This window comes from Egretta garzetta, unplaced genomic scaffold (genome assembly GCF_000687185.1).
Source record: "Egretta garzetta isolate BGI_Z169 unplaced genomic scaffold, ASM68718v1 scaffold81, whole genome shotgun sequence".
Classification (NCBI taxonomy): Eukaryota; Metazoa; Chordata; class Aves; order Pelecaniformes; family Ardeidae; genus Egretta; species Egretta garzetta.
In genome coordinates this window covers 6,309,505-6,329,920 of record NW_009258671.1, presented here as the reverse complement: position 1 = coordinate 6,329,920, position 20,416 = coordinate 6,309,505, and the positions used below count along the sequence as shown (strand labels likewise).

The 20,416-nt window shown below is 37.3% G+C and overlaps 1 protein-coding gene across 1 annotated transcript in view; it reads left to right on the top strand.

Annotated features, from left to right (window-relative positions):
• The window catches only part of ARFGAP3 (ADP ribosylation factor GTPase activating protein 3), a 36,453-nt gene that overhangs the window by 1,828 nt on the left and 14,209 nt on the right, over positions 1-20,416 (top strand). Inside the window, exons 2-9 of the mRNA XM_009648765.2 lie at positions 5,082-5,200; positions 6,344-6,416; positions 9,212-9,343; positions 11,086-11,169; positions 13,288-13,375; positions 13,773-13,829; positions 15,606-15,652; positions 17,861-18,006. Of these exons, the coding sequence (XP_009647060.1) occupies positions 6,390-6,416; positions 9,212-9,343; positions 11,086-11,169; positions 13,288-13,375; positions 13,773-13,829; positions 15,606-15,652; positions 17,861-18,006 (581 nt within the window). The 5' untranslated portion in view covers positions 5,082-5,200; positions 6,344-6,389. The remainder of the gene's footprint in view (positions 1-5,081; positions 5,201-6,343; positions 6,417-9,211; positions 9,344-11,085; positions 11,170-13,287; positions 13,376-13,772; positions 13,830-15,605; positions 15,653-17,860; positions 18,007-20,416) is intronic.

Genomic DNA, 20,416 nt, shown 5'->3' with positions numbered 1-20,416 from the left:
GAGCAGGGTCAGCTCAGCTCAGCTCACCTAAAAATAAAAAGCAAGTTCAAAACCGGTGACAGCGTAGAGCATTGGATGCGGTTTGATTTTTTTGCTTGGTGGGGTTTTTTTTGTTTGTTTGTTTTGGATTTCTTTTTTTTTCTTGATCAAAGAAGCAAAGCCCGTTGTGGCACAACCACTTCTGTGGCGAAGAGCAGTTGAATGTTTTCTCATTGCTTCTGACTCATCCAGTGGCGACTTTAATTTTTTAGTGTTTTAAAGCCCTGTTGGTTTTCTTTGGTATCCATTGCGTACAAAGGTGTGCGGTGGCTAGCTGCGAACCGGGAAAGGTGCCTCAGGCTGCAAGGTGACATGGCAGAAGCGTTGGGCAACAGAACTACCCTTCAGCAGCTACGTGCTCCTCTGCTGCTTTTGAGCGCCGTCTGCTCCATTGTGTCGGCGTTATGCTATACACTGTGAATATATCTGAGAAACACCCTGGGAAACAATTATGAAGAATCACCGTGGTTTTGTTTCCTGGGAACACGAGCCTGGAGGTCTGTCTTTGGTCCAGAACTGACTTCCGTGCTTTGAACGCAAGTAATTCATACTGTACGGGCAGCAGACACGTGTCTGGTTTCTCAGAAAGCATAGCTCAAAGATGAACACTTGCCAGCTAGTTTCTAAAACTTGCCTTTGCAACGGGGTAAAAAGTTCATCAAGGGAAGGTCCTAGTCCCAACAGGGAGAGTCAGAGAGAAGAAATTTTACAGGTCCCTGAAATTCACTGGTGCTGTGTCTAAGAGATAGAGTAGTTCTGTAATGCTGTTGTGATGCTTTTTCTGTATTGGGATCATGAGAGAATCAGAAGGTACTGCCCATAGCTGGTGAGGGTGGAAAACCTGAGGATGTTCTGAGCCTCGAACAGTTCTGAAGTCGTCATTACCGTGCTAGACCCAGTGAGGCGGTGGTGGTACCTGTGGTTGCTCAAGCGTGTCTGTCTCTGCTTGCCGTCACATCAGGTGCTATACAGAAGTTTAGTGCCAATGTTGACAGAGCAATGTTGGTGCCATTCACACTAGGTCAGTTTGAAAGTAGCTCAGGTGCAGAGAGCTCATTAACACCGCAGTCAACCCTGGTCTTGCTGACCTGTAAAGAGGGAGAAGAAGGAGAGTGGGAAACACCAACAGCTTAGGGCTGTGGACTCTCCCATTGCCCATGTATCCAACCAGGCTTAAGTAAACATTGTTGCTGTCATCAGTGTATCCTCTGGTGTTTGATTACATCTTGTTTTGTTTCTCTTCTCTTGTGTTTTTCTTATGCGGTCTGCCCCTTTTATTTGTAGGGCTTTTCTGTTGGGACAGACAGGCATGGGAAAGAAATGCAAATATTGGAAAGGTTCTGTATTAAAAGCTTAGCAATATGCTTTACAAATGCATTACAATTATTACATAGGATGTAATTTTGTACAGATAAAAATGCTCATAGTCCCTAAGCTACCTGGTATTGTTGGCTTAAGGTGGCTGTAAAGCTCACCTGTTTTGAAGACTTGCACCCTGAGGCTGTGCTGTACAGTCTCTTTTAATCTGGCATAAATCTGTTTCCCTGACAGTGCTGGTTTTTCATTCCCTTCTCTCTGGTTCTTTCTTTCCTTTCATTGATGATAGTATTCATGTCTCTGCTTGGAGACTCAGATCAAGGGTCTGAACTGGCTGAAAAGTAAGTATGCATGTTGAGGTGGTGGTTGATCAGTCATTCGGTTTTGCTATTACGGTGCGTGTTGTGGGTGTGACGTGTGTTGGAGGGTGGGATGGTTTTTGCCCCAGAGTAGAGTACAGTATATCATGTCTCATGTCAGTCATTTTGAGACCGTGACGCTTCCAAAATGGGCAGTCCTGTCTTGTTCCTGTGGCAAACACTCCTGTTCCCTCCCTTATATCGGCATTACTGGTCATGTGGCTGTGATGTGAGTTGGACCTACCTTTGCTCTGAGTCAAAGCAGCACAGCACTGGTTTCCAGTGGGATCAACAAGTGCAATGATTATTGCTGATGCAAGAAAAGAAGAAGGAAATCATACCTGAATACAGTGGCTGGTAACTAAGACAGTAGCTGCTAGGGTTTGGATCCGCTTTGACTGAATGTGAAACTACCTCCTGAGTTTTAGCTGCTCTAGTGTTGATGCAGCTGCATGGTAGCCTGCCACATGGGAATGGCAAGCACAGGGAGATGTGGAGCTGCTACCCTGTGGCAGTAGCCCTGCTGCATGGGAGGCTGAAAGTGTCTGTGTAACCGTGACCGCAGGGATAAACTTGCTGAACCTGCTCGCCACTTCTGAGTGCCAAACCTAACATTTCTATAAGCTATATATTACTACATTTCCATATCCAATAACATTGTATGATAAGTATTTATTTATTAACATAGGTATCTTGCGCAAGATGGATGTTGTATGATTTAATGACTGCTTGATGTGGATTATACCTGAGTCTTTGTGTTTGCTCTGGTACAAACGTCTCAGTGCTTTTGCTCTTTTTTTTGTCCAGAGTGACTGCTACTGAATCTAGGCTGTTCTGAAATGCTTTAACACAAAATAAGCAAAAAGGATGCAAGCGTATTTTAAAAGCAGGAGATCATTTAAGCATATCCTTCAGATTGATTTTTATAATGATTTTGATATCTTCGTTGTGCCTAAATCAGTATAGAAAATACACTTTATCTGTTCTTGATATGAAAATGATTTCATAGGGTGGCTCTCAAGTTGGTTTGTTTTTTTTTTTTTTCCCCCCCAATCCTTGTTGAAATTTATGTGATGGGAAGAACTTGGAAGATTGAGAAAACGAAGCAAAATGAGTCTACATGTTAATGAAACGTGCTTCTATTTCTATTACATAACATGATGGAAATGGCAGTTCTTATTACTGTCACGAGAAAATTAGGTGTTCCTACTTGCATCACAGTCCTAAAAGCTACAGCTTTTATGCACATGAATAATTTTCACAGGTGTCTGATAAATAGTTGATAGTCCTGCACGAGTGAAGATACTGAGCTATGCTACTTTGTGGCAGCTAGCTCCCAAGGTGATGCAATTGACTTTTAAGGTGTTGAAATTAAGAAGTGCTTATAATTGTACCCAGGAGGAGAGGAGGGTCTTTAGAGGAAAAAAAAAAAAAGTTCTGACTACTAAGGCTCTGTGTTTCCTTAGAGTATGGCATACATGAAGAGTTATTCATTCTTCTTTTTCCCTAACTCCCTGTATATCATTCTCCCATTTGCACTCATTTCAGGGCCTCCCTCTAACCCCTCCTTTTGTCACTTACTCTGTATAGCTTTTGTCTTATTTCTTCTCTCTGCTATATGTCAGTGAAGTACCCCATTTCCATGTACAATAGTGGGATACATAAATGACTTAACATTAATAAATGTTAAGTTTCTGTTCAGAGAGAAAAAGGGGGCTTGCACACACAGAAACTGTGATCTCCATGCTCTCTATTTGTGTTACTGGATATAAGCCAAAGTGAAGCTCGGACTGAAAATGTTCATATGTCAGAAGAGCTAATGCTGGATCTGCTGGTGAACTTTGCTTGTGCCTGATAAACTTGGACTGTACAAGCATAAATAGACGCACACTAAAACGAGGAGTTTAGCCTCAAACTGCTTCTGGGCGTGTACTTGAAATTAATTTGGGTGAATGATAGGTGAGCTGACCTGAGCACAAACTCAGGGCTTGTTTGACTGGATAGGTACAATAAAATAGAGACAAAAATCCCTATCTAGTTGTATGAGTGGAGTTCCTAGCAATGAGACTTCTTAACCTTTTTTTTTTCACCCTGACAAATTGGTGCTGGAAGCATTGTGGCCTGCTTGTAGGGTGTTCCGTATGTCCCCAGCTGACTTGAAATAAACTCTTTTTTTTTCTTTCTGCTTATAGCTAGAACTTCCCTTGCTATCTGAGGATGCATTATATTTATAGGAGGATGTTAAAGGATAAAGTTGCAGATTGGAACTCTGTTGATTTGTGCGTGAAAGCTTGTCTCTCCGTGGAGTTATTTCTTAGTAGATGCTACTGACTATACCTATAGATGGACGCTTTCAGTGTAGAAGTACTTCTTTGCAGCCTTTATAAATACCACGGAAAAAGCATTGATCAGATAATGATGTGTACACATGACATGAGCTAGGAACAGCTGTTTCTGTTTAAATTTGTGTTCTTCCTTGCATTGGAAAATTGCTTCATATCAGATAAAATTAAATTTTTTGCTCTTGCTTTCCTTGGCCAAGGAAGTACAAAATTCAGAATAACTGAAACAGGACTACTTGAAGGTTGTGGTCTGCAGACCTGCAAAGTATATGAGCTGTAGACACAGATACCTCCTGTAGTTTTGGCTGAATGTTAAGAGTCTAATGTGGTGGCAGGGCATAAGAAATTCTTGGGTTTGTCTATGCAGTAATTGCAGGCATATTTGTTTTTTTTACCTGTCCGTATTATGGACAGTTATGGTACATCATACAAATAGTCACGTCTAGCAGAGAGTGCTCAGCTAGGCAGTACACAGCGTGGAGGCTTTCTTCACACAGCTGGTATTTCAGAGCCTTGCTCTAAGGGTCAAGGGTTCTATACAGGAAAGTAGATAATGACGTCATTAGCGCTGCTGATAACTGCAGTTGCATGTACATTCTGAGGGAAGAGTAGACTCAGTGGTACATCATGAAGAGAGCCTGCCCTTGGGGAATTATGTCTTAAATGTTTTTGTATTTCAGTATTGCTGGAGGTACTGTGTTAAATGTGTGTTTGAACTGGACTGATGTGGGTTCTCTGACCCACGGTTTCTCAACCTGTGGTCCATGTGTTCGCTGGTTATAGTCAGAAACCAGGAAGGCGTGTAGTCCTGTCTAGTTAGGGCAAAGACACACAAGCATGGGCAGATTGTGTAACTCCTCTTTATATTTATAAAATTAGGATAATATGAAGTTGTCATGTCAACAGATGCTGTGACAATAAGTTAATTAAGTTTGATTGATGCAAGAGTGTTAGCGTGACTTATAATACAACTATAAGATGTCGTTATGCTCAAGTCCTGTTACTGATCTTTATTTTCTTTAAGGTATGTTTTGACTGCGGAGCGAAGAACCCTAGCTGGGCAAGCATAACATACGGAGTTTTTCTCTGTATTGATTGTTCGGGGACCCATCGATCACTTGGTGTTCATTTGAGTTTCATTCGGTAAGTAGTTTGAGTATCTTTATAATAAAAATTGCATCTTTTACTGGTTTTGTTTGTTCAGATACCTGCTCAGAGAGGAAAACCCATTCTTCTCTCAACTACTGATTCAGACCGTTTTAATATTTGTATTGGCTTTAAGGTATCTGATAGCTGCTTGGGAATTAGGTAAATAGGTAGGGTTCAGTAGAATTTGTACCATGCACCCATTCCCATTACCTGCTTGTTGTGTTATGAGTGCACATTTGTTGGCAGATTTGTTTCTACACTGAAGATGGTGAAAATGAAGAACAGAGTAAGCACGTTGAAGTGTTGTTATCACTCCTCCAAATCAAGACCGAGGCAAATATTAGTTTATCATCTTTGACAGTGTTATAGCGTATTGCTCATAATCTGAGCCCCTAGCAAGCCAGTTCAGGGAGCTAAGTCACGTTTTGCCAGCTTTGCTTCCTGCAGTAGTTCGTTATGGTGCCACCTGAGTGCTAGTGCTGGGGTAGTGTAAAGGGCTACCCTCTTTGGCAATGGCTTAGCTCAGTCAATCGGTTGGTGCAGTAAATCAGCACCCTGAGCGTGTCACATTTCTGGTGAGTATCCTAACTGATGGCCTGTGGGCCTTTTTGGCCTAATAAATAATTACGCATTTGAAATGGAAGGTTCTGCTTGAACTAAAATCCATACTCCTCCTCTGCTGCCTTTTTGCTGTATACAAGAGCACTACAAGAGGCCTCTCGAGTCCATTCCTAATGATCACAGCATTAATTCTCCTCCTACTCACTGGGCCTCAAATTTTTGTTTCCATATGACATTCAAATTGTCACTTTGTCCATTACATGTGTTTGTCATCTGCTGTTGACAGAGTTCAAATGCGATTCCTGAAAATGTATCTCATTGGTGCTTTTTAAAAGGGAAAACCTGTCAGCCAGAGGGTGCATTTTTTCCAAACTTTTACAGTTTGAAAAACTGTGGCAGTTCTACATGACTTTATTAATTTGTCTTGCACATTGTGTATTGTTGCACATTTTTTTTAACCAATACATGTTTTTCACTTTAAAAAAAAAAGTGGGGAAGAGAAACACTTTACAAAAAAAAAATGATAGCTGTTAAACGGGTTTGGAGATAACATTAAAAATGTTTCCTTCTATTTAGATCTACAGAACTGGATTCCAATTGGTCTTGGTTTCAGCTGAGATGCATGCAAGTTGGAGGAAATGCAAATGCTGTATGTACTTCTGAGTATTTGTTTTACACATTGAATCTTGTTAGGTTTGGAATCTATTGTTTGTCCTTATTGCTAAAATTCTTGGGATATTTCTATTTTTCCTGTTCATTTATCTTCTTTTATTTTTTTTCCCCCTCTTGTTTGTAAGAGTTCCTTTGACTGCTGATTTCATCCTCCTTACTTCTTGCAACTTTTCTATCTTGGTATAATCTGCACGTTTTATTTTTTCTCAGAAATTATTAATAAAACTCACTGAAAAGGACAGATCAGATTCTTTGTCCATACCTATCTAATTCAGCAGTGAAACATTGACAGCTGCTGAACAATGTCTTTCCAACAGCTTGTAAACCCAGCTTACAGGCATTTTCCTGTGACCATATATCCTTACGCAGTTTATTAAAATATCATGCCAAAAATCATGTCACTGTCAAAAGTCACACTGAAGTTAAGATCTGACTTACAACTGAGGTACAGCTGCAGTCAAGATATGACATGCTATGCTGTCAGAGAGGAAATAGCAGTGTTTTGATTTTGGCCAATTCATATTGGCTGTTACTCTCAACTTGATTTTTTATGTACTTACAAATAAGTTTGTTACACGGTATTTTTGTAAAATGAACTCAATTGTTCTCAACCACCATTTTGAAAGAGGATGTTGTCCTTTGTCAGCTCTTTCAGAATCTTGATTGACCACCAATAGCTGAGATTGCTTACCTAAGTTGACCCACCCAGTGAAGAAACATGCAACTTCCCTAAGCGATTTCTACTTTTCTCCTAATTCCATTAATGCTTACCCCTTATCTTTCTTCATTTGTGCTTTGTCCTTAATGTTGTTTAAGAAACTTAATCCAAACTTGCTTTCTGTAGGATTTTTCTTAACAATTTTGAGCTTGCTTGAATCTGCTTTCCTTAAGTCTAACACTTTCATATTCTGCTGTTTTTTCTATTTTTTTTTTCCATACAAAGAATGATGAATTCAGGATCACTATTATTTTGCTTCCTATTCTGCATTTTCCAAACAAACCTTTTTCTTTGAATTAGTCATTCAGCAGGTCACTGTCTCTGGCTTACAGATCTGAGCAGTTGCATGCTGCCTTGAGAAGTAAAGTGATGTCTTTTCCCCCTTTTTCTTCTGCCTATCCTTTCTAAGTTATACCTTTCTGTATTAATACTGCTGTTAAATGAATTTACTCATCGTTTGTTAGGAGATTTTGCATGAAAAATATTTTCATTTTTAGCGAAAGGTTTTAAGGCAGTCAGAAGGAAGAGACGGCAAAGTTTGAAAAGTACTTCAGTTAATCTTAGAAAGTATGTTACCACAAGTGTAACAGTAAACCTTTACTATTTAATTTTATGACTTTTTGTCTTTCTGCTTGGATGTCACTGTTTCCTATCATGCATTGTACCAAGAGGTCTAGTATACCCACACCCACCTCTCAAATATCTCAAATTCACAATAGCCTGTTTTGGATTACCTGGAATGATTAATACCTGAAATTTTAAAGACAAGTTTAGTAAACTCTCCGGACATTTAAATAGTAGAATCAACATCTTTCTTCTAATTGCATTAAAAAGTAATTCCCTTTTTGTTCCAATTAAATGCCAAATTCTGTTTTCACTAACTACTGCTTAGAAGCACCACCAGATTAACATCAGTCGTTTGTATTCTATAACTGCCTGGTGATGCTGAATCTTGGATAACAGCAGTCCTGAGCTTCGTAGCTATGTATTGGATTGGCAGAACATCTGAAGGGTTCTTAGTTTTTGGAATAAATACGATAATTGAAATTAGGGTTTACAAAAAAAAAAGCTCTGAATATCAAGTTGATAGGTGTATATATTTAATTGGAAAAATGCACAATAGTTTTGGCACCTGTAATGTTTACGACTGTCTGTTGTAATCGCAGAAGTTGACTGACATTATCGTTCTCTTGCATCATTGTTGCTTAATTTTTATATGAAGTCTGGTACTTGTATGCTAGATTTATGCTTTGCAATTGCAACATATGAGGTCATAACCTTAGGTTATCTAGATTTGCTGATCCTATCAGAAACTTGTTTGTTGTTTTACTGTAATAGTCTGACGTGTTCTTCACTGCAGGAACGTATGACATGATTTGCTAGTCAGTTCTTGGTACTGAAAAAATGCCCCACTTTTCCACGTCTTCATCTTTCAAACAACTTTTTTTTTTTTTTCCTTTCCCATTGTGGAACTCTTATATAAGTGTATTGATTTGCATTTAGTTTAAGATCCTAAATATGAACAAAATTTTTCTTTGATACTTTCCTATAAATACACAAGCATATAAATATATAGGTACATACATATATACGTGCATACATATACTTTTCTTTTGAAGGAAGACCATTTTTATACAGTCATTTTGATGCTATCGAACATACATTGTTTGCTCTAGCATGCTAGAGATGAAGCCAAGCAATGCCTTTTAGACTATCAGGAACGTCCTTTGAAGCACAGGTATTGGCAATCAATTACCTCTTCCTTTCTACAATTAGTTTCACAACTAGGATTCTTTGTATATGATGGGAAACTTGTACTTTATATGCTTTTAAAATGTCCCACTAATCTATTTGGGGTTTCTGTTGTTTTACTTATACATAGAGAGGTTGCCAGATTGGGGTTTTCTTTTTATTTTGGAGGTTTACATAGTCTTAATAATTTAAATTTAGATAGGGGAGCAGAGTATTTTGCTGCATTGCAGTGTATTTTTGTGTTAAATGCCGTAAGGTTTTAAACCTGTTTCTCATAGCATTTTCTGTTTTCTGCTTCATAGTCTGCTTTCTTCCATCAACATGGATGCACAACAAATGATACCAATGCAAAGTATAACAGTCGTGGTGCTCAGCTTTACAAGGAAAAGATTAAATCTCTTGCAACACAAGCAACAAGAAAGTATGGTACTGATGTGAGTAGTGTGTATCCCGTGTCATTTAGTTTTCTGAAAACCTTTATCTTCTTTCCCTCTACAGTCATTTTAAGTTTCTAATTATTAATGCAAAAGATTATCTGTCTTTGGGAGGTACTGATACACGCTGCAGTGAATAGGCAAGCTGGGGTGTAAACTATTTGCAGCTTATCTTTTTTTGTTTGGAAAAAGAATATTGAGATAGAGCTCAACCTGATATTTCAGGATGACTTCTGGGTTACCCAAAACATTAATTGTAACATTTGCAGTAACTTACAGGAGTTCCAGGCACAAACTTCAGGTATTCTTCAAAACTGCTTTGTTTTGCAGATGTTTTCCAAAATTATATTAGTGGTATTGCATAAAAAATGTCAGCACTTCTCCGCGAACTGTATAGTGGTTTTATTTTTGCTTTTCTGGAACTGAGTTATTATTGAGAAGTGCAGCATGTAAAAATGTAAAAGTGCTAATAGAATTAACTACAAAATATCTGTGATTTGAGTGGGATTTGTTTTGAACTGGTACATGTGTGTTTTGCTTTTTTCCTACAAAAATAATTTTTGAAAAACTGGCAATTTATATATGTCCTGAACTTGCTGTTCTCCATTAAAAATGTTGAAACAGTTCATGCGTGCTATGAAAACCTTAAGTTAGGTTGCTGACAGGAAGAAGTTATTAGCAAAGTATGTAGAATTAGTTTGCTGAGGTGTTAAATTTGACAACAGTGCTCTTCTGCATACACAGGAAGCGTGTTTTGATAGTTTAATTCAGCTTGTTAAAGTCCATGACTGATTCATGTGAAGTTGATCAGATGAGCGGGAATTAGCTTGGGTTTTTTTTCTAATCTGTACATCAAGTAGAGTGAAATTTAATGGATTATAAGAATTCCATGTTACAGATGTTATAGACAATATAGTTCACATCACTAACTTCAGAGAATATTTCTTTTGACTTAAACAGCTTTAGATGTAAAACATGTTCAAGTAAATATAATATATCATGTGCATTTAAGTTGATGGACATCTAACCCAAACTGACCAAAGGGCTATTCCATACCATATAATGTCATGCTTGGGGGTAGTTAGTTGGTCAGTCGGGGGGAGAGGGATCGCGGCTTGGAGAGTGATCGCAGCTCGAAGAGTGATTGCTGCTTGGGATGGGATGGGCATCGGTCAGCGAGTGGTGAGCAATTGCATTGTGCATCACTTGTTTTGTATATTCTGTATATTCTCTTACCATTCTCATTATTACTATTGTTATTCTTTCCTCTTATTGAACTGTCTCTATCTCAACCCATGGGTCTTACTTTTTTTTCCCCAATTCTCTCCCCCGTCCCACTGGGTCAGGGGGGAGCGAGCAAGCGGCTGTGTGGTGCTTAATTGCCAGCTGGGTTAAACCACAACAAATACCTTATATGAGAATATGAAAAAACTTACTTATTAGAAAGCTCTCATGATACAAGATATTGACTATTACTGCAGCAGAGATTACACTGAGCATTTTGTTAGGAAGGAAATGCGTAATGTGAAAGAACATATCAAAGATGTATGAAATAAAAAAAAAAAGGAGTGTCATATATTGAAGTTTGTATTAATTTGTAAGGAAAATTATGTACCAGGGAAAAAAAAAATCAATACATTTTTAACCTGAAAAAAAAAGAGAGTAGGTTTAAGATTAGTGCATTTGAAAAAAATATATTTATGCGATTGTCCTGTAAAATTATCTCTCTCTTTTAATTCTAGTTATGGACAGATGGATGTGGAATGCCACCTGTGTCACCTCAAAACAAGGAGGAAGACTTCTTTGCATCCCATGTTTCTCCCAAGGTATAGATTACCTTTATTTAATTCTTGTTAGCTTTCTAAACATTTAGGTTAGCTGTGTGCTCTATGGTGAAGATTAAACCCTGAAAGAAAACCTTATAGAGAAAGGGTAGGTCAGGGAGTTAACATTTATCTGCTTTTCCTTCTGTGGGTGTCTCAGAAATTCTCTCAGAATGCTTCCTGGATGTGAACCACTTTCTAACGTGATAATTTAGAATGACCCAAATAGTAGCTAAATGTGGAATGAAACTATGGTGGTTTTGTAGGCATACAATTCCGCTTGGATTCATGATTCCTTGCTTGGGAGTGCCCTGATTTAAATATACTGTGTGGTAGCTTTGGTTTTAATCAGTAAAGTTTAACAGTTCTTAAAACGTTTGCTAAGCAGATGCTTTTTTCCTTCCTCCAAAATACTAATATCCTCTCTGAAAAAGTTAAAGGAACTTTCTGAGGCTATTGCTAATGTTGATTTTAATGTATTTGATCCTACCTCCTTAAGGTGATACATGCTGTGTTTATTTCACAGATTAATGTTTCAGAGACTCTCTTAAGTCTGATATTTGAAAAATACCAGTGAAAACAACTTCAACAACTGTGATCTTAAACTTAGAGCAATTAAATTATTACTACCCCTAGTATTCCTAAATATTGCAACAATATTAAGTGTTCTAGTATAATTTCTTTCTAGTACAGTTGCAGTCTGTGAACACCTAAAACACAAGTATGATCATGATGCATATTTTGGGATAGAGAAGAACTCAAAGAGGAGCTTGGGTATATCAGATTAGACCTTGTTGTGAAAACTCTTTGCCAGTTCACACACACGTTAATTCCCCCATCATGACATTGTGGTTGTGCATGTGCATTAGTAGCAAGTAATAAAATCCTATGCAAGTTGCTCATATCTGCACCTCAGTAAAGAACACAGTAAAAATGACATGACTTTTTAGTGACTGTCTAGTATATACGGGATGCTTAAGAACAAAAAAAGGCTGTAATTTAAATGAAATTTTTTTTAAGTGTTGGTTGTTCAGTTGTAACATTTCAAAATGTAACTTTGTTGTATTTGTGAGGTTTCAAAAATGGTGCGTTTTAAAAGGAAATTAAGCTTTTTTGCTACTTATTTGATTTTAGGAACTTCTACTGCAGCTAATATTTGAATATCTCATAAAAATAAATTTCAGCATCTTTGAAACAGTGAAAGAGTTTTTTTCATTTTACAGACTGGGAAGATTGCTGTGTAACTCGTAAATGCTCATTGCAAAGACCAAAAAAACCCCCAGTTATTGTGAAGCCTAGTGTAGTGTCATCACCAGAAGATCGTCTGTCCTGATAGCAGAAAAATAGATGGAACATTTCAGTTTGCAAAAGGCAGCTTCAGAGAATGCTTGCAGTTGAGTGGGAAAAGCATAAACTGATGCAAGCTAAAGAAAAAAAGCAGAAAAGTGTTGTAAATATTTTTGAGGTTGAGGACAAGAAGTAGGAACTCAATACAAGTCCTCTTAACAGAATGCGTGGGTAGGATAAAGTCAATTTTCACAGCAAACTTTTCGGGTAGCTGCAAAGGCAGGATGTTAGAGACAAGCAGACTGTGTACCTCAGGGCAAGAGATTGTTTGGGTATGGATGTTTTGGGAGAGAGAAGTCAGGAAGTTTTGAGATTGAGGTCTTAGGAAAGAGTAAGCATGAACTGGCAGTGACACAACATTGATGGAAAAGATAATACTAAGCAGATATTGTTGTGACCAGGTCACAAGCCTGCCTGGTGAGGAGGATGTGTCTGAGGGAAGTGGGAGGACTTATCAGGAAGACTTGGGAGGAGTGCTCACAATCAAAAATCAAACGTTAGAAAATTGGAAGTATAAGAGCTTAGTCTGGGGAGAAGGTTTGGTGATTATATGTAAATAAATGATCCAGATTTCCTGTACTGTGTTACTGTTATGAGTAAAGAAAATTGAGCCAGCGTACAATGTCTAAAGCACAATTAAAATGCATATTAACTAATATATGTAATATTAACTAATCAGTGGTGCTTAGGCAGTCTTTGAGCTCTGTTCTCATATTTATTTTGTATACTGTACTCTATTTTGTGTGCACTTTTGATTTTCTGATTTTTTTCAAGGCAAAGAATACAGAGTGGGTGTTATCAGAACCAGAGCCAGTTTCTCTACAGCAGAAAACTTCAGGAAATATTCCAGAATGCTGTGAAGGTATGACTGATTCTTTGTTAACAATAAGCTGCATTTTTCTGGTAATCTCTTTGTTTAGACTCTACTTTAATAGTTAAATAACCTAACCATGCTAGTAATGCAACAGTTTTGGAGAGGAAGGACTTCTTAGAAGGGTTATGTTAGAATGTGTGAGACTGCATGTTCCTTTAATAATAATGTTTAATAGAAATCCAAATTAGAATTTAATTTAAAAGATTTCAGATAAATCTTTGGGTGCCTGCTGCTCTTTTAGCAACTGGTAAAGCTGTGATAGAAATAACACATTACATAGTATGTATCAAACAGTACCCTGAGTACCATGAGTTGTGTTGTTGGTATTTTAAGCATTCTGAAGAGCCTTCTGATATTCTCACCCTTGTTATTTATTATGTTTTAGGACCAGAACATGGACCGAGTGTTGATTGCCTTAGTACATCACCAAAAACTGCGTTAGGTAATGAATGTAAACAGAAGATAGCAGCCAGTATAGAGTACTTAAATACTAATTTGTACAGAGAATGTATGACTGAGAAGAGATGTGGAATTCTTACTTTAATATCAATGCGCATGAGTTAGTTGAAACATCTGAATTTGTGTTACAACTTCTTCTGTTAAACAGTGCACTCCTTCTAAGAAATTAATTTTAGTCGGTGTTGTTCTGGTTTTATCTATCTTATCTTAGCCAACCTGATGAATTTAAATGCTACAGGTATCACACTTAGTAAAGGTGGCCATTAATGTTCTACACCTCCTATCAGACTGCTTTAAGTTCTACATTTAAAGGACACAGGTGGAATAGACCATTGTGCTATGATTAATGGCTTGTTATTTATGTTAAGCAAACACATCTTGTTTGGTCATAGGTCAGTCTTTCTATCTAGACATAGTTTTTACTCCCTTCTCAGAAAACTAAACATAAAAATTTAAACTGGAAGTATCTTCTATTTGTAATACAGTATCTTCAATGTCCAGAGTCTTAATTTACTTAACACTGAAGAGTGTATCATACTATAAGTAAGGAAAAAAAAAAAGTTGAGGAAAATAGAATAGAATAAAATACACCAGTGGTTTATCATTTTGAGGATCATCCTGCATGAGCAGGTTCCCGAGAATAAAGAGCATTGATTCTCAGCAGCACAGGGGTAGTAAAGAAGTGGTGTCTGGGTGTAACTCAGTCCTTCAGGAAGGTATAGTCTTCATGACTGGTTTTGTATTCCCTTAATTGGGTTTGGTTTTGTGGGTTTGGGGTTTTTTTGAGAGCTGGAGAGTAGGAAAAATAGTTAACTGTATACGCTTCCTGAATTTGTCATTTGTATCTTTAACACACGTTCTCATAAAGCAAGTCTTTCCTTGTTTATTTTGGACATCACAAATTCTATCTCACATGAAGAATCTCTGTTCTGTGTATGCCTATTTACAACTAAATTTCAGCTCAAACCATTTTTTCTGTATGTATGAGCATTCAATATGAGTTCTTTGAAAACTCATGATTGTGGGAGATCTACCCTGGCTGAGGGTAGCTGTCAGGAAGGCACAATACAGTGCCTTGCAGAATGTAGTAAGTCCTATTAGGGGCTCATTAAAAATATCAAGATTATGAATTGTGTCAGACTTCATGCAGAGCAGAATGTAAGTTAATTTCTTTTCTATGGTTCAAGATTTAATACATAGCATTAAGGCTATAACTGTCAAACTCCCAGTACTTTACTTAGGCAGTTGAATAAAGCTGTTCAATCTAGTGATAAAGTATGTTGTCACCTCTGATAATGTTTGTGATTTTGTTTATGATGATGCAGGTATGTTTTATCTGTATCATTGGTGGTTTTAAACATAGCCGTTACCTTTCTATCCAGGAAACAATTCATCTTGGAAATGGTACGGGATCAGGTGGACCTCTAGACTGATTCAGAATAGCAAATCCTGCATTCTTGTTCTGTTTACTAGCAGGTATCTACAGCTGAAAGCTGAGCTGTAATTTTATTCCTATTATGTATTTGCAAGAGATGCCATATCCTCAATCAGAGGCAGTTTCCCACATTTTCTTGGAGATATTCACAGCTCCATTCCCTGTAACTCAGTTTAGTATCTCAGTCTCTTAGTGTAGAAACTGCAATACTTCAAGGCATTAAAATTCCAAAAACTGTTTTGAGGCTGATCTTGTGGAAATTATCTTCTGCAGTTTGGAATTAATAAAATTGTATGTCAAGTAATGTACATTTAATCCTTGCAGAGAACACCACCTTCATAAAAAAGAAGCCAAATCAAGCAAAGAAGGGGGTAAGTGTATCTAAATAATACATATTTTTATCTGTATTATAGATCTCTGGAAATATGTGGATTGCAGTATGGAAATGTATCATGTACATTAGCACTAAACAGTACTTGTATCAGTAATGATTGATGAAACTAAAATGGAATTGAAAACCATTCTATATCAAAACAGCCAGTAGTCTGTTTGAAAATGGATTACTGTTAACATGAATTTGTCTAGCAGGTTACTGTTATTATCCAGTAGAGTGCTTCAGATCTGTGGGTTGTTTTCTGACCTCAGATGAATTCTAAGACTGTTCATATGTTTGTAGCTCACTGAACTGTCTAGACTTCCACATGTATATCTGAGTGTCATTTTCTTTGTGCTGCCTGGACCTGAACAGAAGGTGATATCTTTTAAAAAATGAGTAAAACAAAAATGTCAAAGCATATATTGATGTCAAGGTCTGTATCCCACTTCTTTTCAGTTCTTTTCACCCCCATTGCCCCTGCAACTTCACTGATGCCCTGTAACCTTTCTTCTCACTTGCTGATACTGGGTTACAGGGCTTCTTCAGGCTTTCACCTAAGTTAGTTGGCCTTGAGATCTTTTTGTAGCAAATCCTGAAAACAGAGTGGGAGTTCCAATAGTACTGTTGAGTGTCTAAATTTGCATGCGTGGCATAATCTGTCAATGTAAGGTGAGTTTGAGGCATTCAGATACGTGTTTCTGGAGCAGTCCTTATCTCATGCCATGCAGCAGTATGGTATTTGGTTGTATTTATAGATAACTTGCAGTTGCATTCAATTCAAGATAGTTGCTTCAAGATAGTTTCCAGGCTTGTTTCTACATGGGATCTTAGGCATCTGGTCTCCATAAAGAAGGCATGAGGAGAGTTGAGTATTTCAGAATGATGGTTCAGGAAACCTGAAAGCTGAGTAAGACAGCTGAAGTTCACTCAAGTTAGCTAGGAAAAGCTAGGGTTTGAATGTTTGGCTCTTGAGTCCCAAGAAAATAGCCCTAATGTTAGGCTATTAGGGTGACAATATGTTACAATGAGTCACTTCTTTTAAGCCTGGGGTATTGTACAGCAAAAGATTTTGAAGATTTATTGGAGCAGAAGAGTAATTTAGGTTGAAACCTGTTATTTCTTGCTCCCACTAGAGGGCCCTAATACGCAAGAGGAGTTTCTTATTCTAAATGATTTATGCAGGTATGTTCCCTTACAGTAAGAAGAACATAACTGGGTTCACAGGTGCATGTACAGTTTGTGAACCATAGTACCAGAGCCTAAAACTGTATGTACATAGGCTAGAACTTTTACATGAAGACTTTAAAGCATTAGAAAGTTAAATGTACTGTGAAAATTAGTATTGCTGCAGTGTTGCATATGAGGAATTAAATGTGTGGGAGACTAAGAACAGCAGTTTGAGTGCTGTGCCACTGTCTGAATCAGCATCACTGTATCCACGTTTGTAGTAATAAGTGGTTTTTAAATCTTCGATAATCAGAATGAAGGAATATTTATGCCTGTAATGAACTGATATGAACTAGAAATACAATTATTTGAAAAGAACAAGTGCAAAACTGGAACCTCTCAGCTGACGTGTGTATCTAAAAAAAGTTTACAATGCTTTCTCACATGCGAATGCTAATCATGCATACACATATATACAAAACTTGTATATTGCTCTCCTACCATAAATCAGTAAATACCTATGTACACATTTATTAAAAATATGAATAAATTGATGCTTAATCTTAAGAGAATACACTAGCACTGGCCAGTGAGAACTAATTGAAGAATCTTTGCCACTTCTAAATGTAAATTGTGAATTAAATGAATGAGCACCAAATGGTTCCATTGCAACAAATTTTATTATGTTATTCTTATGCAGTAAAATAATTACTAAGAAACTGAAGTTGTGCTATATATTGTAACATTTATTTGAACATGTCAACTTCCAAACAATTAAAACTGTATTAGTTTCATTACCCTGTGATGGCTGACTGCAGAACTAATTAAATTTGTAAGAATTAGTAGAGGAAGCACATAGAAGGTCGAAACATGAAAAAATATTTTCTTTCCTCCAAATTTTCATTCCTGTTTGCATATGGTCCCAAACGGAGTACAGTGTTTGCCGTTGCTTTCAAAGTCAACTGTTAACTCAGTTGAAGTGATTGTCTCAGTTATAATGTTGGGGCTTTTTTTTTTTGTTTTTCAATAAATCAAGCTCGGTGCCAAAAAAGGTGGTTTGGGGGCACAAAAAGTGAGCAGCCAGAGCTTTAATGAGATTGAGAAACAAGCACAAGCTGTAGATAAAATGAAGGAACAAGAGGATCTTCATAGCAGGAAGAAAATTGAGAAGGAAGAGCCACTGTAAGTATGAATTATGTATACAATGGTACAACATGAAGCCTAATTTCATGTTAATGAAGTAATTGTCAACATTTTAAATACTACCAGAGATTAGCTCATGCAAATAAAACTTCAGTTCTTGCTTTTAAAAAAAATCCCAAATGTGGATGAAGTGGGCCAAGCAGTAATTCCCCCATTGCCTTCTTTTTGCCATTAAGTATATGTTTCTACAGTTGATTTACTGTAGAAATAGCCCAATGCTATCTTTAAAAATAACCTTAGTGTTATTCATATTTAACACAGAAAATAAAGAGACATTCTACTGATACATATGAATAAAATGTGAAATAAATCTAAAATGTGTTAAATTTAAGTATTACCACAGAAGACTCTCGCCTTTTGAACCTTCCTTACCCCATGCTAATTACCTAGTTTATTTTGGTTTGGGGTAGTGAACTGAATACTATTTAAAACAGCCTTTCTAAGAGCATAGGGAACATGCAAATATTCAGCTTTATTTGTAATTTCTGGGTAGGAGTTTCTGTGCTGAAGGCAGGGGATAGTTTAAATATGGCTAGAATTGCCTGCTTTCGTTTCAGCTGTTTGATACTGGAACTCCTTTCATTTTCACCACAACCCTTTGAATATTTTTGTCTGAGGCCTTGAATTTGTTAGTCCATCTTAATTAATAAATACTCAGCCCTAAAGCTCAGAGGGTGCTGGTCCTGGTTCCTTCCACTACATCTCTCTGCTACGTGTGTTTGTTTTTTAACATTTTTTTAGTTGTCATCAAAATTAGACCGTTAAGGAGTTGGGTAGTGTACATTTTTACTGTTGTAAAGCTTAACATCCTCTCAAGTGCTAAGATGCATCATTTTTATAACCTCTTGAGAAATTTTCTGAATTATTACATAATTGCAGGATTGCTTGGAACTCATGGTACCAAGCTCTTTGGCTGATAATCTCCTCCCTACTGCTTCTGCTCGCTTTTATGTAGCCTCTGCAGAAATGGATGTTTTGTGTGCATCAGAAATACTAATCACAGGGGGATCATTCCTGAAGAATTTTTGCCACAAAATCATGCTTCTCTGTGGTTGCCAACTACCAGTAAAGTGACTCAGAGGAAGGAACTACTAAATAACAAGAACAATGATTGTTCATTATTATTTCTTGTTATTATTTAATGATATTATCTTTAATGATGTAATTCAGTTTGGAGAAACTCCCAAGTAGCGATTTGGTTTTGGTGTCAGAAAAGTATAAATCTATATAGATCCAAGGCAACCTTTAGTATAAGTTTGCTTCAACCTTTCCGCTGTGGCCAGAACCCTCTAAAAATGCCTGCAAACGTGAGGGGTGCATATATGCTTCGGTTTATGGATCTGACCCCAGTAGAAGGATCTCAGATAACTGCATTTCCCTTGGGATTAACTTTTTGGATTTTTACCTGTAGATGGCAGTATATACCAAAATTAAAGAAGGGGGAATACTTTTAAAATTGCATTTGCTTCTAACTGATTTGTATGGCGGTTTTAATTTTAAAAGCCTGAGTACTGAGCTTTGGTAAATTTACTCAGTGTGGCTTTGTTATGTGGTGGGAAAGGAAGTGATGCTTTTGGAGTCTAGTACTTAGAAGGAGAAAGAGTCCTAAGACTTAAAACTTAAGATGTGATTTTATAATTGGTACACAGTTTCTTTATTTTCTGCTGTCCACTGACGAGAATAGAAAACTGGAGTTACTTTAAAACAAATTATCAGTATCCCTATTTTTGATGTTCATAAAACAGATTTCATAAGACAGACTGCTAATCTCTACTTAAAGTGCTGAGGGGATTTTATCAGTAGCAGTTTCAAGTTAAATTTTAGGAAACATCTCCAATTTTCTGTGTAACAGTTGGCCCTAAACTGTAGGGAATGATTTAAAACATCCCCAAACATACTCTGTGCTTTGAAGATACATTTTTCTGATTTTAGGGGTTTCAAAAGTTATTCCACAGATGCATCCTGTTTTGTATCTGACTTCTGTTGTTACAAGCATATGAACATAAAACGTAGTGATTTTTTAGTTCTGGCTCCAAGTCTTCTGAAAGCCCCAGTCAAGGGATACCTAATCATCATGAGATTGGGATGGCTCTCCTACTTTTTGAAATGCCTCGTCAGCGGAGGAGCGATGTCCCATTGCTCATAGCAGGTTGGTACCTACATCCCTTGTCTGTGAAGGAAGAAGACCAGATGCTGTGCCCTTTTCATTCTGACAGGCTCAGCCACACAGCTCCTGTCTCGCAGGAGATGTACTAACCAGCAGGGTATGAACTTTGGTATGGCCGTCTTGTACTCTTGGTTAAAGTTAAGTCAGTTTGCATGGGACCAGAAAAAAAAATCAAGCTGGGAAGAGCCTGTTTCAGTGATCAGATAGTTAGGAGACACACTG